This window comes from Bufo gargarizans, chromosome 1 (genome assembly GCF_014858855.1).
Source record: "Bufo gargarizans isolate SCDJY-AF-19 chromosome 1, ASM1485885v1, whole genome shotgun sequence".
Lineage (NCBI taxonomy): Eukaryota > Metazoa > Chordata > Amphibia > Anura > Bufonidae > Bufo > Bufo gargarizans.
In genome coordinates, this window is record NC_058080.1 from 726,762,217 (window position 1) to 726,780,270 (window position 18,054).

Below are 18,054 nucleotides of genomic sequence, written 5' to 3' on the forward strand. Positions count from 1 at the left end.
TACTCAGAAGAAACCCATGCAAACAATATATACAGTACAGACCAAAAGTTTGGACACACCTTCTTATTTAAAGAGTTTTCTTTATTTTCATGACCATGAAGGCATCAAAACTATGAATTAACACATGTGGAATTATATACATAACAAAAAAGTGTGAAACAACTGAAAATATGTCATATTCTAGGTTCTTCAAAGTAGCCACCTTTTGCTTTGATTACTGCTTTACACACTCTTGGCATTCTCTTGATGAGCTTCAAGAGGTAGTCACCTGAAATGGTCTTCCAACAGTCTTGAAGGAGTTCCCAGAGATGCTTAGCACTTGTTGGCCCTTTTGCCTTCACTCTGTTGTTCATCTCACCCCAAACCATCTCGATTGGGTTCAGGTCCGGTGACTGTGGAGGCCAGGTCATCTGGCGCAGCCCCCCATCACTCTCCTTCATGGTCAAAAAGCCCTTACTTTCAAAGTTTTCCCAATTTTTCGGACTGACTGACCTTCATTTCTTAAAGTAATGATGGCCACTCGTTTTTCTTTACTTAGCTGCTTTTTTCTTGCCATAATACAAATTCTGACAGTCTATTCAGTAGGACTATCAGCTGTGTATCCACCTGACTTCTTCTCAACGCAACTGATGGTCCCAACCCCATTTATAAGGCAAGAAATCCCACTTATTAAACCTGACAGGGCACACCTGTGAAGTGAAAACCATTTCAGGTGACTACCTCTTGAAGCTCATCAAGAGAATGCCAAGAGTGTGCAAAGCACTAATCAAAGAAAAAGGTGGCTACTTTGAAGAACCTAGAATATGACATATTTTCAGTTGTTTCATACTTGTTTGTTATGTATATAATTCCACATGTGTTAATTCATAGTTTTGATGCCTTCAGTGTAAATCTACAATTTTCATAGTCATGAAAATAAAGAAAACTCTTTGTATGAGAAGGTGTGTCCAAACTTTTGGTCTGTACTGTATATGCACAAGTATATGTGCCCATGTGTATCTGCATGCCTATGTATTGGTGTATTTGTGTGTATGTGCATCTACGTACATGTGTGTCTACTGTATGTACATGTACCTTTGTTGTGTGCATGTGTGCATGTGTGTATGAATGTCTATGTACAGTATATTTATGTATGAATGTGTGTGTCTATGTGCATGACAGTGAGTGTGAATGCGGTATGAACAGAGCCTGTGCGTCTCTGTATACACTCTGTGTGTGTTTATGTCTGATAGTGTTGTAAGAGAGTGTCTGGAGTGGTAGTGGATGGAAGATACGTGCCACTGGGGGTCGTGGCCCCGGTGGACTAAGAGCCGGGTCTTTTGTGTTTTGTCAGCAGTGAGTGCTATCACACAGCGGTCCGAGCCGGCTCTTACTGGGAACAGGCAAAGAGCAGGGTGGGTGTCTGTTCCCCACGGACCACCAAGGGTGGACGGGTTTCGGTTGTTGGTGTCAGTTTACACTGATCCTGGCAGGTTGGTTATCTCTGGCCTTAGTTGGGTAGGGAAGGAGTTAATCCTTCACTAGCTCGGCGGGTGTGGTCTGCCTGCTATACCCAGGGCTGTGAATATAGGTTTGATGCTCACTGACTGTGGGACTGATGAAGTGTGGTCTCCTGTCTCACTGCAGGAAGCTGTACGGGAGGCTGATCGCACGGTCGGGCTGAGCTCTGTAGTCCGCTCATCTAACAAGGACTGCCCAATTGCTGCAGGCTCAGTGAAGGACCAAAAGAAGGGATCCTGTGGCCGGAGCCAATCCATTGTCCAGGCCGACATGTGGCCTGTCTAACTTGCACGAACTTGGACAAACCCGCCCCACGACAAGGTGTAGTACTGACCACGGATGTGAGAGACTGTGTGAACAGGCACCAAGATGCCTGCAGTGTTTGGGGATCCTTTGTGGGAGATGGGGTTTATGGACATTGCTGTTGTGTGAATTGCACAGTTTTGATGTGATGCACTGGAGTGAATAAAAGAGCACGGTTTGGACACACAGCCTGTCTCCTGAGCCTCTATACTGCCACCGCTACCATCTGCCTACCAGAGCAAACCCCCACAGTGTGTGTATATATATATATATACTGCTTTATCTATTCCTTTTTGCTGTCTTGATGACCTTTCTGTATAACAATGTATAGTGTATATATGTGTTTTCTTCGGCCTTCGGCATTCTAGATTTGCAAATACAGCAAAAGACGCCCTTTTTTCAAACCCCCCTCCGATTGTTTTATAAAAATGCATAAATCACATTTCCAGGAACTTGCCCAATTTACGGTCCTTGTTCCCCAGAGTATCATTTCACCTTGCTGCCTCAGCAGACACTCATTGATCTGACCTCCAGCATTCGGGCCCCGCAGTTTTCCTCTGCGCTGATACATTTTCATAACTCACAGGCGCTGAGTGGATGCTCAGTCATGCATCTCCTATCCAAACAGCTGGGAGAGCAGCACCGCAGAGCGCTTCCCACTAATACCTGTATCATTACCAACCATTTATGGGGTAATGTAGCCTTTCCTGTGATTCAGTATGATTACACTCACTGCCATGCTAATGGACGCTGGCATGCCTGATATAATGGTCGTCTTATTCCCCCCACAGGGCCACTTATCTTTCCAATTTGTAAGATGGAGACCGAGCTTACTTTCCTTCAGCAAACATAAGCTCTTTTAATGGGACAAATAAAACGACTGCCGACTTTGGTCAGCGACGACCTGGAGAATGTAATTTAGCCGCTATACCTGTCTCTTACATGAATGCGTCATGTAGCATCCACTATGGTTATGTCAAACAATAGAATTCCTTCAAGCATTACATAGCAATGTCAATATGACATTCCTGTTCCTACCCATAGGGGGCAGTAGTATTTCTCATCTGGCCTCTGTACAAGAATCCCTTACAGTCAATGCTGCATACTGTGCCCTTGAATGGGGCAACCGTAGATCACTATACTGTACCCTAGAATCAATACTTCTAGAGGGGGATGCCTCTGTAATATTAGAGCACGGGCCTCCGTAAATCACTATACTGTACCCTAGAATCAATACTTATAAAGGGGGGTGCCTCTGTAATATTAGAGCACGCCACCATTTTTTTCTTGTAAATACTCACAGAATAATGCAAAATTAGATTCACATAGAAGTACATTATACCCCCTCCAAAAAAAAATACACATATTACAAAAAAAGGTGGCATATAAGCCACTTTCTCCCTCTCTGTCCTCAGTTCTCCTGTGATCAACATCAGCAGGGTGGAAGTAAAGTGCCGAAGAAACTTAAATGGATGTTCCCATCTTAGACTAGTATGGCACATTCAACAAAATATGCCATAAATATCTGACAGATGAGAGTCCAACTTCTGGAAATCCCACTTATCTCCAGAGGATGGGTTCCCTGAACCCAATCCTGCCTGGAGAGAAAGCCTCTGATCAAAGCTTTTGGGCACAGATTGAATGGAAAAGTGACCATAGAAGTGAATGCTTAGAGCCACGCTCATGTCCCTGGACTCCATTAGCTGCCTCATCAAGTGGAACAGAAGTCACTTAGTCATGGAGCCTATACATTCTATACATCTTCAGTGAAGATGACTTGGGAGGAACCACAAAAGAAATGGGAGTTTTTTGTAAGACGTAAGAAAAGGTTACAGAATTATATCTTTTACTTTTAAATTACGGGATGAGATTGTGTTTGATTCTTCCCTGATTTCAAATTGTATTCGAGAACAAAGGATGGGAACAAATATATTTAATCTCTTTTTTAACACCATTTTATATATTTTTGTTGATGGCAAATTCGTTCCTTTGAATTTATCGTCTTTTGTCTGGTCGTGGTTTCGATATATCGCTGTGTCTCGCTGACAATAGAATTTCTCAGGCACGCATTTATTTTTCACTTTGCAAGAACCAAGCAGTCAAATAATAACTTTCTGAAATAGTCATCTTATGTGGTTCTTAGAGATAAATTATCAAGATATTTTATTATGTTAAATGACATTGCGTATAACGGCTCCTAAAAACAAAACTCCTACGAACAGAATAGAAAAAGTATGAAGGTTTACTGCAGCTGAGGTCCCAAAAATTCAATGGTTTAAAAAAAAAAAAAGCAAGAAAGAGAGAGAGACTAGTATACAAATGTGCGTCTCTCAACAAATTCTTTCTCATTATTGAGAGCCTCTAGTATGCCGAGTACATTTGCATAGTATTGTAGGCCAAGCAATGGCCCTCTGGGTTTCTGAGAAATATATTCAAATTAGCTTACCTAAACCTGATGCCAGATGTTAGACATGGTAATTTGCATAATTTCCCCCAGAAATCAAGAGGAGCATTGTCCAGCCTACAATAGTCATCAACTGGTCTCCTTTATAGAAATAGTACCCACCTTCCAGAAACCAGTCACTACGAAGACTATTTGTATTGTTAAAATGCACCCAAAAAAAAACAAGAAACAAACTTTAAATAAAAATGTTCTATTGTTTTGTGTATGAAACTCCATGGTTACAGACTACAAGCAACACCTGTGTAGTCTGATCTAAAATTCATGCTCAGTTTCATCCTCCCACTGTACCTCCTGTTAGACTGTGTGATAGTTACAGGGAGAGAACTGCAGCAGAAAGGACATGCACCCTCAGCTGTGATAGGGAGATAGTTGCAGGAGAAAGTACATGACCCCTGAGCTATGATAGGGAGAAAGCTGCAGCAGAAAGTGCATGGTTCCTGAGCTGTGATAGGGAGAGAACTGCTGCATAAAGGACACACACCCTGAGTAGTTATAGGGAAAGAGAAGCAGCAGAAAGGACACATCCACTGAGGTGTGATAGGGAGAGCTACAACAGAAAGGACACCCCCTTTCAGCTGTAATATGGAGAGATCTGCAAGAGGAAGTACATGCCCCCTGTGCTGTGATAGAGAGAAAGCTGCAGCAGAACAGACACACCCCCTGAGCTGTGATAGGTCAGATCTGCAAGAGAAAGTACATGCCCCCGAGCTGTGATAGAGAGAAAGCTGCAGCAGAACAGACACGCCCCCTGAGCTGTCATAGGGAGAGAAGCTGCAGAAGAAAGTACACGTTCCCTCATCTGTGATAGGGAGAGAGCTGCAGCAAAAAGGACACACCCTAACCTGTGATAGGGAAAGAGCTTTATCATTATCTGTCTGGGGCATATATGGGGGAATTAGTCTGTGTTAGGGGCACATAAGGGACACCATGTATGTTATGGGGGAACATAAGGGGGCATTATTCGGTGTTGTAGCACATAGGGAGAACAGCATTGTGTTGGGGCAGATAAGGGGGCATTATTCTGTATTGTAGCATATAAGTTTGTGTAGGGACACATAAGGTGGCATTATGCTTTGTACGGGGGCACATAAGGGGCATCATAATGTGTAAGGGGCACATAAGGGGGCATTATACTGGTGAAGGGATATATAAAGGGCATTATGTTAACGTTGTGACACTGGCGGAGCGTGGCGGTGGTATGGGGTGGAGCTTAGCTATCTGCAGGGTGCTGCTTAAAGGTATGCCGGGAGCCAACTTTGTTTGGAGCCCCAGAAATGCCAGTTCCGTCGCTGAGTCCAGATTATGTCATCCAATACAGCTTTACTAGAGCACAGCCGGGGAATAGGGCACTGTATAAATATGAAAATTAGCGATCTGGATTCTTTATCTGGAGTAGTATTCATGTCGTGCTGCAGATTATAGTCCTTATTGGAGATGACAGACTCCCCTTAGCATGCTATGCCGTTAGAGTTATGCTAATGGCGCAAGGGCTGCAATTACCACCCAAAAGACAAACTACGGAGGGGGGAAGACGCTAAAAAGAAGCAACTTCTGTCTCTTTGGAGACACGTGACCTGCGGTATTAAAACTATAAACAAAGTGCATAAAGAAGATACTATTACAACCCAAAACAAAAGGGTGCGGCACTTTATTATAATAATAACTGCTGCAACTTATTATATACTTATAATACTTTAGCCATACATTAGCAATTCCATCTACTCCAAGAAAGCGTAATCATGACAGCCCAGAAGTAAGGGATGCAAATAAGCTCTTAAGTGTCCTCACGCCGATTAAGGAGCTCACTCCCCAAGGAGTGATAGTAACCCCCAAAGCCTAGAAGTAAGAACGGCCGAGTTACTACATGACTGAGCAATGCTCTGAGCAAAGGGAAACTAATTCATCATTTCTATTAGGCCTGTAAAGCCGCCTTGTGTCAAGACAAAACATAAAATAGCCTTTAAGTAACAATTATAAGACGCATTTCAGTGGATGTTGAGCGTGGCCACCTACCCGTAACGCTGAGCTCTGCAGAGGCACTGCTGTTCTCGCTTTTGTAGGTAACCAGACAGGTATAGGTGCCTGAATCATCATCCGTCACGTTATTAATTAGTAGATTGCTGCTTCCAAGGAGAGAATATTTTCTTGACCTGAAATATATTAAGGAAATAAGGAGTTGATGATGTTGGAGGTCACACTGCATAAGATACCATACAAGATTTATACAAAATATTAGTTTTGTTTGCTTAAAGAGATTTTCTGAGACTTAGATACTGATGGTCTATCCTCAGGATAGGTCATCAATATCAGATCATTGGTGGTATGACACCCCGCATCCCCATAAATCAGCCACAGGTGCCAGAAACTCTACATGGAGCCAAAGGCAGAAGGTTCCATCTACTACGTAGTGTCCTACCAGTTGCATCCCATTCTTATGACTGTAGTAGGTGGGTGCTGGAAACCACAATGTGGAAAGAGCCTTTCTAGTTTTGTGGTGCCGGTGGTTGCCTGACACAACTGATCGGTGGATGTGCCAAGATGTCAGACCACTATCCATCTGATTTTGATGACTTATCCTGCCAACAGGTCATCAATATCTAAGTCCCAGAAAACCCCTTTAACTTGGAAAAGACTTGAAGATGCGGCAGAGTTGAGCCTGTTAATATAACAAAGCCAAATTTGAGGAATGAGGCCAACAGCAAGATGGAGAACACAATATATAAGAGCGCGAAGGTCCAAAATTAGCATAAGAAACCCTGAAGAAGCATTACGTTTTCTATAGGGTCTTAGGGTCACAGAAGAAAGGTGGCATGAGGTTACTCTCCCTATAGGCCACCTCTCAGTTATACCTATTCTTATTGGATATGATGCTACATATTGGCCCAAGTCGTCTTCTTGCCTAAGGGTATAAGTATTGGGAATGCAGAGGTCGTAGTCACACCCAGACCCTGTGCCTAAAGGCCACTCTTCCACCAGTATTGCAACTGGTACATGTACAGATATTCTTTTCAGGAAAACCCTGGGTCTTACATGTTTTATAGGGGTCTTACAAGTATTTCAAGTGCATTTGTCCCAACCTGTGATGATTTTTGAAGACATTGTAAAAAAAATATCTAGGTACTGCCCATCTGGGACCTACTTCCTCAATGACATCATCATGGAACCCTATTACTACACAACTGGCAGTGGCATCCTTTCAATTGAGGCACGCCACATAACTACTGCACAGCATCTTCTTTTTCTTTTCCCGACAAGAAAACACCAGGAGGGGGAACTCAATGCAAAGAGAATATTTCAGCTTCCATTCCAGTAAATGGCAATTGTATAAATTCCTATGCACTGGGCTCCCCCTAGTGGTGGCTGCAGAAAGCAAGTTTTACATTAGAAAGGAAGAAGACTTATCAATGGATTTCTCAAGTTGTCTACATCGATAAATATGGTACTCGGTATGAGAACCATATTTATGAAGCACCCTAGTTTCACTTTTTCCAACATAGAAGTCAGATAACATGGGTGAGGTGCACTTTGCATTGCCTGGGAGTGATTGTTGAGCACATCCTGGGGCAGGGGGACCCATACTAAGTTTTGCTGATGAGATCTGTGTATGCCCTTGACTATGGGAGTCTCTGTTTTTATCATTAACCCCCAATCTGAAGCAAAAGAGGCAAGGCAATGGGCGGATAATCATAACCACAGGGACATGAGGAAAGGAGGACAAGCAATAAAAATGCTGAGGCAGTCATGCAGGCTTATAGGCTGAGAAGGTGATCGGGAGACCTAGGCTGAAAGCTACGCAAAATATCACGTTTAAATCATACTTCTAAAACCATTAGTAAGTTAATAGACGCCAGATCTGTTTTTTTCATGTCCAAAAAAAATGAATCTAAAACCATTGGTTTACATTTTTTTTTGTGCCCGGATCTGGTTTCTTCATTTTCGATATAATACAACCCGATCCGTTCTGAACGGATGCAGCCAGTTGTATTATTATAACTCGAGATGAGCAAATCGAATCCACCGAAGTGGAATTCGATCCGAATTTCAGAATAAATTCGATTCGCCTCGAAGCCAAATTTCCTTGTGCTTCGTGGTAGCGAATTGATTGAACCTGCAATAGTCTAAAAAAAAAAATATTTACCTCCTCAATTTGCTCGCGACGGGCCGGACGCCGCCATCTTGATTGATGGATCTCATCGGACCACGCCGGCTTGGGTGATGAATAACGCCATCTCGGAACATGCGAGATTTCGTGCCAGATATTCAAGCAAGATGGCGCCGGCGGGCCCGTCGCGAGCGAATGGAGATGGTAATTTTTTTCTGTTCAATTTACACTGTTACTCTCAGATCATGTATGAACGCGGCAGCTGAGGGGTAGAATGACGGGGGCGGCGCTGTCACGGCTTCCTGTCATTGTACCCGCTACTTACAAGAAAATGCACTTTGTGACAAAGTACCGTAAGTTATCACAGGAGCGAATTCTTTTCAAAAATTCGGCAAAACAGCCGATTTGAATTTTCTAAAACGTTGCACATCTCTAATTATAACGGAAGCGTTTTGCCGATCCCATGAGATCCCATGCAGCGGTTTTGTGACCGGCATAGGAATGCAACTAACGAAATGTATTCTGGTGCACTCCCTTCCGGTTTGTTCAGTTTTGTCCCCTTTGACAATGAATGGGGACAAAACTGAAGTGTTTTCCTCCGGTTTTTAGAGCCTATGCCGGAGGCAGATGTGAATGCTTCTCCTTAGTGTTGAATGAACAGACATTGTTAGCTCTGTACAGGAAAAAAGCTAAAACGGTTGCAAGTCATGAAAGTCAATTCAGATGAAATTACTGTATTAGGCTACTTTCACTCTAGCGTTTTAGTTTTCTGGTATTGAGATCCGTCATAGGGGCTCAATACCAGAAAAAATGCTTCTGTTTTGTCCCCATTCATTGTCAATGGGAACAAAACTGCACTGAGCATTCCGTTCCGTTTAGTTGCGTTCCCATACCGGAGAACAAACCGCAACATGTTGTAATTTGATTTCCGTCCTGGGATGCGGAGCAAGACGGATCCGGCATTATCCAAAATGCAAGTCAATGGGACGGATCAGTTTTCTCTGCCACAATCTGCCACAATAGAACGGATTCGTCCTCCATTGACTTTCAATAGAGTTCATGACTGATCCATCTTGGCTATGGTAAAGATAATACAACCGGATCCGTTTATAATGGATTCAGACGGTTGTATTATCAGTAACGGAGGCGTTTTTGCTGAACCAGCTTGATCCACCAAAATACGCTAGTGTGAAAGTAGCCTAATCCAAAATGACAAAGAATATTTTTAGAGGAATGTTTTCTCTACCCAGTTATTTGTGTGTTTGAAAACTACACGTATTCTGTATGATTGCATTTACTTCATTGTTCTTTGCTGGGTTTCCAAGCCCCTCTTTGCCTGGCAGTCCTGTAATTTACCACTCTGCAGTCAGTGAAGTGTATGATGTATCTTGAAAAAAATACAATAGTCTTTTCCAATGGAACAATCCAGCAAAATCAGAATTAATGATATCTCAGCTTGCAGGTGTTACATGTTATCTCTTGCACTTTCCGCAAAGTTGTCATTACATCTGAAAGCTGCATATTCTATGAATTTGTAATGATTGAAGAATAACATGCAGCCTTTCCAAGACCTCATAAAAGGAAAGTTAGAAGGCAGAATTATACCGAGTAATAAAACGCAATGTATTAAATACAATTCTGCCACTAAAAATCTGAGAGAAGAAATAAAATGTAGCTATAGTGAGAAATTCCTACCGCTGGGGGACAGGAATACAACCGTGAGTTGGAGCTGAAATTGGTAACAAATGGTAATATCTAACGGATTTTTGTTTTCAAGGTCAGCGCCGACCGTATATTGGCTTTTTGGTATGGCATTTTGTACAAAACGGTCCTCAGAAATCAGGTTAAATCTGGAGGGAAACCTACAAGTTCTATATTTCCCTGCAACTGTCCACTGTAATATACAGAGTCCAGTGCACTTACTGCATAAAAATATGTCAGCCAGTACATGAATTTTTGGAATGCAAATTGGGCTGCTAGCTGGTTCCTACACGATCAGCTACTTCTAGGAGAAGAAGAAGTTATCTATTTCCTCCTTCATTGATTTTATCATTTAAGGGGTTGTCTCATCATCGCTAGGATATGCCCCCATTGTCTTATAGGTGCTGGGACCCACACCTATATCAAGAACGGAGGCCCGCAAGTGAAGGAGGGAGCACTGCGCATGCGCAGCCGCCCTCCATACATTTTCTACGGGGCCGGCGAAAATAGCCGAGCCCTGGGTCGGCTATTTCCATCGGCCCCATAGAAATGAATGGGAGCGGGGGCCGTGCATGCACAGTACTCTCCCATTCACTTCTATGGGGAGCCGGCTTGGTGGTGGCCGGACCGGAGTCCTCCAGCCACCACCTTGCGGGGCTCCGTTCTCGGTATAGGTGCGGGTCCCACCGCTGGTACCTGCACCTATAAGATAATGGGGGCATATCCTAGTGATATGCCCCCATTGTCTATGATGAGACAACCCCTTTAAGTTTCAAAATACCCCAAGACACAAAATCAAAGCAATCCAGTATGTCTCTGCACAGAGGGAGGGGTGGGAGAGGGAAGGGGTTCATTTAATGTGAGCCCCTGCAAGGGAAAACTTAGTACTGTATTAAATTAAAAAATCAGGCAGACAATTGTCAGGAGGGAAGAGGTCCTTCCTGGCAATCGCCTGCTCGTTAGTGGAGGAGACCACTTCTATTACATGCAACGATCTCCTTCACAGTATGGAATTAGATAACACAGTCTGCTGCCAGCAAATTATGATTTTTAAGCATGCCTAAAAATCCAGATTGCCCGATGAACAAGCGTTTGCTCGTTCATTGGGTAATCGGTGGCAGTATTACACTGCCAGATCATCGTTAACGAGAGTTCCTACAAATGCTCATTAGCGATTGGCCGACTATCAGGCTTAAAGAGGTTCAGATCCATCTCTTCTCTATCTCTTCAAGGGGTTGTCCAGTTCTGAACCCAGATAAAACCCATTCTTCACCCCTCCAGCCCATTTTAATTGAGCACCGGAGCATTTCTTCCTGGGCAAGGACTTTTTCATCATATCCGGTGACGTACCGGGCTTCTGCTAGGTGGAGACTTCTGCCTAGCAGTGAATCCGGTGACGTCACCGGCACTAATGGGCAGTCTGAAGTGCTGCCCTAGCATGTAAAACAGCCTAGCGCAGCACTAAAGACCACCCATTAGTGCCGGTGACGTCACCGGGATCACTGCTAGATGGAAGCTTCAGCCTAAAAAAAATCCCTTGCCCTGCACGATGCAAGGGGGAGCATTGGAGCATTTCATGCTCCGATCTTCTACTTAGAAGGGCTGGGGGGGTGAAAAAGGGGGTATGTTCGGGGTCAGAGCTGGACAACCCCTTTAAGAGCTGGAGAAGGAAGACTCTGGGTGACCATGGTGTCTGCACCGTTGATAGAACAAGTTTGACTACATATTTCTAGATTTCTTTGGTAACTAATGTTACATGCCTTGATGGTATGACTTCTTCTCCTCGCATCCACAACACGGATGGTGTAGGATACCCAGAGGCTGCACATTCGAGAACCGCATCCTGTCCTTCAATGACTGCAATGTTTGATGGTCTTTGCAGGAAGATTTGTTGTCGATGTAACCCAGATTCTGCAAAGAAAGAAGAATATTCAGTGGTGTACATTTTTTGGAGTCTACTTGGACATTTTCGAACTGAGGGTAAAAGCTGAAAAAATATAAAACATAGGAAAGTGAAACTTGTATAAAAATGTACTTTACATTCTCAATCAATGTAAAAGGAGAGCTGTGATTGCATTTGGTCTACTCTGTATATTTACCAACTTCTTATTGCAGCCACGAGCAATAGAGAATGATACATAGATAGGCAGATATACATTGGCGCCATTTGCAGTACTAGCAGAGTGCTGCCTGAGGCAAGAGGCTCCCATTGCCTCATGAATGGTGCGCCGCTGCTCTTTGTTCAGTTTAGGGGTACCATTCTGGAAACAAGAGTAAGTCCCACTGGTGGGACCTACACTTATCTAATACTAATGGCAAATCCTAACGATGTGCCATCAATGTCTGAGATGGTCCAACCCATTTAAGGTAGCTGTATAAGAACTAGCTTCAGTTACAAGCTTAGCAGGCTGGCAGAGCAGAACCTGGTGGTGTGAAGGGACAGAGCTTAGAAGTATGATGGTTCCAAGCTCATCTGTGTGAAGAAGGAAGAGCTTGGTGGTGTTATGGGTCCCCCCCCCCCCCCCCCCCCAGGCATAGCTTGGGTTGGGCCTTCAGGAATGACAAATTTAACCCTGTGTATAGGGGCTTCCCAACAGTCCAGTCCAGGGGGCGGGTGTCAGAAAATAGCTGTTTAGGCATTGGTTAACAGTTATCTAAAACGGCTGTTTAATAATAGAAATTTGAGAAACTAGAGTCCTTTTTAACTCCATTTATCTGGATAGGTGATCAATGTTACAATGATGATGGTATGATTTCTGGGATTGCTACCAATAGCTAAAAAGGGGGGGGGGGGTTAGTTCCCCACCACAGAGCCATGGAATGAAGGAGCTTGAATGAAGCAGGAGTCAAGCATGTATGCTTTCCCCTTTATAGTGGGGTCCAGTGGATAGGTGATGTTTTTGGATGGAATACCCGTTTAACAATGAATTGTAAGAAGTAAATGTTGGAGGAGTCTAGTTGGCAGCATTCTGGTTGTCACTTACCATGGGACACTCTGCCCATCAGTACAGGACAGGGATCAGCAACTTCTGGCACTCCAGCTGTTTTGAAACTACAACTACTACTGTAGGAAATACAAGCACAGCCCAGTAAGTTTGCATGCTGGAAGTTGTAGTTTCACAGCTGCTGGCGTGCCGAAGGTTGCTAATTCTTGGTATAGGACATGGGCCTAAAATGTTAGAATTTTTTCCCCGAAATGCATTAGCCTTATCAGGCTCATGACATGGCGCATATGGTCAGGTTTATACAATACATGCACCAGTTACCCATTACAGCAGAGTTCACTGTCTTAAGAGTCACAGAACTTTTCTGTTATAAGACAGAATAAATGACTTAAAGGATGCCAAGTCTACGAACACATTGCTGCACAGATGCTGCAAGAACAGTCACGGCGCTCTCCCTGCTCCAGCATATTGTGAACAGTTGCTGAGTCGCGTTGCTTCTCTCCGAGGTGATGTTTATTAGGTGATGATGTTTATTTTCTGCCTTTTCTTTATAAGAAAGAAATTTGTCAACTTTAGTTTATTTTGCTCAACGTGACTTTTACACACCAAAACCAATACACCGCCACAGTAAATATAGAATATATATATATTTTATTAATCACATCACAAGTAAAATAAATGCATAAAAAAATGGCGGCAGACATATACAGGAAAGATATGAACCACAATGGTACCTCATACCCAAAACAAAAAAAAAAAAAAAAGTATGGTACTAATGTGAAATCTCCATACCCAACGTAGAAGATATGTCTGATATAACAGGTCAAAAAGTGACCATAGTGTGTAATACACTCCAAATGGAGATACAAACAAATGCTGGGAATGGGTCAAAATACCACATATAATATAATAAAGTGCATAGTGCCTAATATCTTGTACCAGAGCCAAAAGGGAGTGTACAGTGAAATAAATAATACCAACCAGTATGGTTCAGATCCCGACGGGCGTTTCAGTACAGTATTTTACAGCTCCTGAAACTTAGAACATAGACACACCTGAATAAATTGCTGTTTTTACTTTGTAGATCTGAGGCTCCGTTCCTGAGTTATGATACTTTTTCTTTATATGCGTTTGGTGCAATGAGGGCGTCATCATTGATCTTGCTGCACCCAAGCACCATTAATTTCTGTGGCCAGCCAGTCCCTGGATGCTTTGATTGACAGGGCGAGGCAGCAACAAAGCAGTGAGGGAAGAGCTGGCCACAGAAAGGGGTGGAGATTGGGTGCGCCAAGAGCACTGGTGATGACCTCATTGCACCAAAGGCATATAAAAAAAAAAAAAAACTCATAACTCAGGAACAGAGCCTCAGATCAACAAAAGAAAAGCAGCATTTTAATCAGGTGAACCACAACTATGTGTCTATGCAAACAGAGAGGGAGGTCACTGGTGACAGATTTACTTTAAGTGGGCACGGTTACCATACTCAAGGCTAATTATTTAGGGTAGAGCAATGAGGAGCGGGGGTCTGCAATACCAAGTAAAGCCACTGTATAATGTACAGCTCTGTGCTTGGTATCTGGGACTTCTGGGGCCTCTTCAAACAGGTGATCTGCTGGGGTCACAGGAGCTGGACCACCACACATTAAATATTAATCACCTACTCTGAAGGATAGACCATCAATACTGAACTTCTGGAAAATCCCTTTGATGACTCATAAGAGTCGGTGGTCAAATTACAGATATAGGGGAAATGAATGAAACTTTTATGGGCTCTGGATGACACTTTTGGGAACTCTTTGGATTGGCATTTAGATGGGGACTCCTAGGGTACTCTGGGCCAACTATAGATGGAGTAGAGGTTAAAGTTGAAAGGCCCTGAAGCCTTAGGGGGCCCAAAATGTACCTCGGTCCTACAAAAAGAGGAGACTAGTTCTATAAATGACACGTCTGTTGGGGACTCTGGCCTGCACTTATGAGGACTCTTTGGGGCACTTTGGCTTGACCTTTTAGGTTGGAAATGTTGGGAGGTGCGCAGGTTTTAAGCACTTTGGCTGTAGAGCCATAGGAGGCCCAAGAGGTCCTTTTGCCTCATATGAAGTGACCTAAAGAGCATTTGGTTTGTCCCCTGAGGCAAGTACTGTTGGAACATTCAGGACTAACCATAGGGAGTCTTTGGGGCACTTTGGCTTGTCCTTTTAGGTGGGAAATGTTGGGAGGTGCACAGGTTATAAGTACTTTGGCTGTAGAGTCATAGGAGGCCCAAGAGGTCATTTTGCCTCATATGAAGTGATCTAAAAGGCATTTTGGTTTGTCTCCAGAGGCAAGTGCTGTTAGGACATTCAGGACTAATCATAGGGGGTGCAGAAGTTAAAGCAGCACTCGAATGTAAAGATATTGGGGTGTCCAAAACATCTGTCTGTCCCATATGAAGTGGGTGGCCCCGTTAGGGATTTGGGGAAAATAGCAGAAAATGATGTAGGCGCTGGCTGGTAGTCTATGACTGGAACTTGGGTTTGGCTTTGGACACTATTAGGATGTTCAGGGGATAACTACAGGAGGTACAGAGGTTACATATGCACTTAGGTCCTAGAGACTTAGAAGGCCCCACATACAAAGACCAGTTGTATAAATGATGCATGATAGATTGGGGGGGGGGGGGGAACAGATTTGGGGAAATTGGCTGAAATGAATTGGAACTCTATGGCTGGAGCTTGTGGGGCTCTTTGGCTTGGCATCTCAGGTGGGCTTTGTTAGTGGGCTCTTGAACTTACTGTAGGGGGTGCAAAACTTATATGCCCTGAAGCTCAAAGGGGCCACAAAAAGGACCCTTTTCTTTGTATAAGGAGGTTTCATAGATTTTGCACTGGGGTCAAGGGGCTGTGGGTTGTATCTATGTCTGATTGGAGCATGATGGGGGTTATATTGCATTAGTAAATTTCAGACCCACTATTGCAATGTTGAGTCTATTCTGTCTGTGGTGAATTATTACATCCTATCAGAGCTAATCACCGGTAATATTAATGATATCTCAACAAAAGTATTTTCTTTGTACAAGCCTGAGACCCTTTAATGGAAGCCCAGAGCCTGACCTTGGCGGGGTTATGGCCTACTGTAAGCGGCGTGTTGGGAAATGAACGGCATCGGTGCATTTACTTTAAGTGGTCTCAGGGAGGTCAAATGCATTAGAAGTAATTGGTGTAAACCGGTGATGGCTACTTTTAGGAGATGAGGAGAGCTGTATCGACTGGGTAGTAGTTTGAGAAAAGATAACTTCAGGAGGAGAAAAAATATCACTTAGCTACCATCGAAGAGAATCGTGTTTCCGCTAAATCTACAAATTGTAAAGTACTTGACATTTTACCAAGGCAATTTTCTTGCTCCTTGTTTGAAACCTTGTAATTTTCAATTGAGCTATTTCTAATGTATCATAGTCTAAGAACTAGGTTCTCAGACTGTGGTGCCCCAGGGGTAAACACCTTACTTTTCTAGGCACTTGCACCCATGTAGCACAGTGTATGTGGTACATGGCTTAGGCTCTGTTCACATCATGTTTGGGCCTTCCATTGGAGGCATACTTTAGTTGTATAACCTGATGTGTACCCCTGATGGAAGGCTCTGATGATCACCACTGGATACAGCCAGGGATGGTCAACATATTCCATAGTGCTGTACTGAGATTGTGACTCATATCGGTCCCAATTAGGGCTCGCAATCTGAATTCTAGATTAACCTATTAGTATATTTTGGAGTGTAGAAGGAAACCAGAGCACCTGGAAGAAACCCTCAAAAACAATGGAAGAATATACAAACTCTATTCAAATGTTGATCTTGATGGGATTTGAACCCAGGACCCCAGTGCCAAGCTCTGAGCCACCGTGCTGCCAACAAGAATCTAATGAACACCCATGAGAGAGACTCTTCTGCATTAGGGCTCATTAACACAAACTTATTTTTTTTCACTCATACGAGTATTTTTTGAGATAGCAGCAGGTCCCAGAGGTGCGACCGCCACCTATTGGGCTTTCTATGGCCTATTCTATTGATATAACATCAATGTCCCAGATGGGATTATCCCTTTAAAGAAGAAAATCCCAAATAATTGCCCCCATCGTATCGTTTTTTGGCACTACACCACAATTGTTCTGGTCTCAGAAACCTCTGAATCTTCATCCCTGTTGTCTTTTATTCCCCATCTCAGGTAAATGCTCTAAAATATGTTCCTTTTTTTTTTGCTGCGCTATTTATCTATCGTCCCATAAATAAATGTATTCATTCCTTCCATTGTGACACAGCTGAAACGTCTGCTGCTCCGCGTCCATACATCATGTCAGCTCTGCACGATCTCGCGTAAAAAAAAACTTCAGCCGGGAAAGATGCCAATATAGTAAAAAAAAAAGGATACCGAAGGAGAATTCTTTTCTATGAAAAATCCGTCGCTTCCAGGGCAGAGATAGCGATAAATTTCTGTTGTTTTAAACAAAAACAAATAAATGCTGGAAAGACACAGACGAGGAGATTTCATAATTACCCCATGCAACGGGGCTGAGCGGAACGCGCTGGGGGAAGTCAGGCCGCGAATAGCTTAGGGAGCAATTTCTTCGGCATGTCTACAATGTGACAGAGTGTTATTGGAAGTTACTATGTTATTCATGTTCATCTCGTTTCCCCCCATGTAATGACATTACTGTTGTTTTTATCATTTTTATGGTTGCATTTTATAGATGCTGCATCGGGAGGCAGCGACGAGATATTAAGTCTGCCGCCGAATATTAACATCAAACGATCGTCAGCTCTTTAGGGATTGCTAAATGGCCGCAGTTACATATAATGCTTTAATAGGGATATTTATTACAGCCGGCAGCCACCGTCTTGTTGGGTTAAAATGGTAAATCTGCATGCAGCATAATGGCTTGTAAGACATTAGTGGCAATCCGGGGCATAGGATGTTTGTGCATTACGTATTGTCATTTTCATGTGTCTGGCACCATTTGTACTAGATAATATATGTAAGATATTCCCATGTACCTTTAGAGGGGGTT

At 43.3% G+C, this 18,054-nt stretch overlaps 1 protein-coding gene across 1 annotated transcript in view; it reads right to left on the reverse strand.

Moving 5' to 3' along the window:
* The window catches only part of DCC (DCC netrin 1 receptor), a 494,023-nt gene that overhangs the window by 373,984 nt on the left and 101,985 nt on the right, over positions 1–18,054 (reverse strand). Inside the window, exons 3-4 of the mRNA XM_044283460.1 lie at positions 11,831–11,981; positions 6,281–6,417 (exon numbers count right to left, since the gene is read on the reverse strand). Of these exons, the coding sequence (XP_044139395.1) occupies positions 6,281–6,417; positions 11,831–11,981 (288 nt within the window). The remainder of the gene's footprint in view (positions 1–6,280; positions 6,418–11,830; positions 11,982–18,054) is intronic.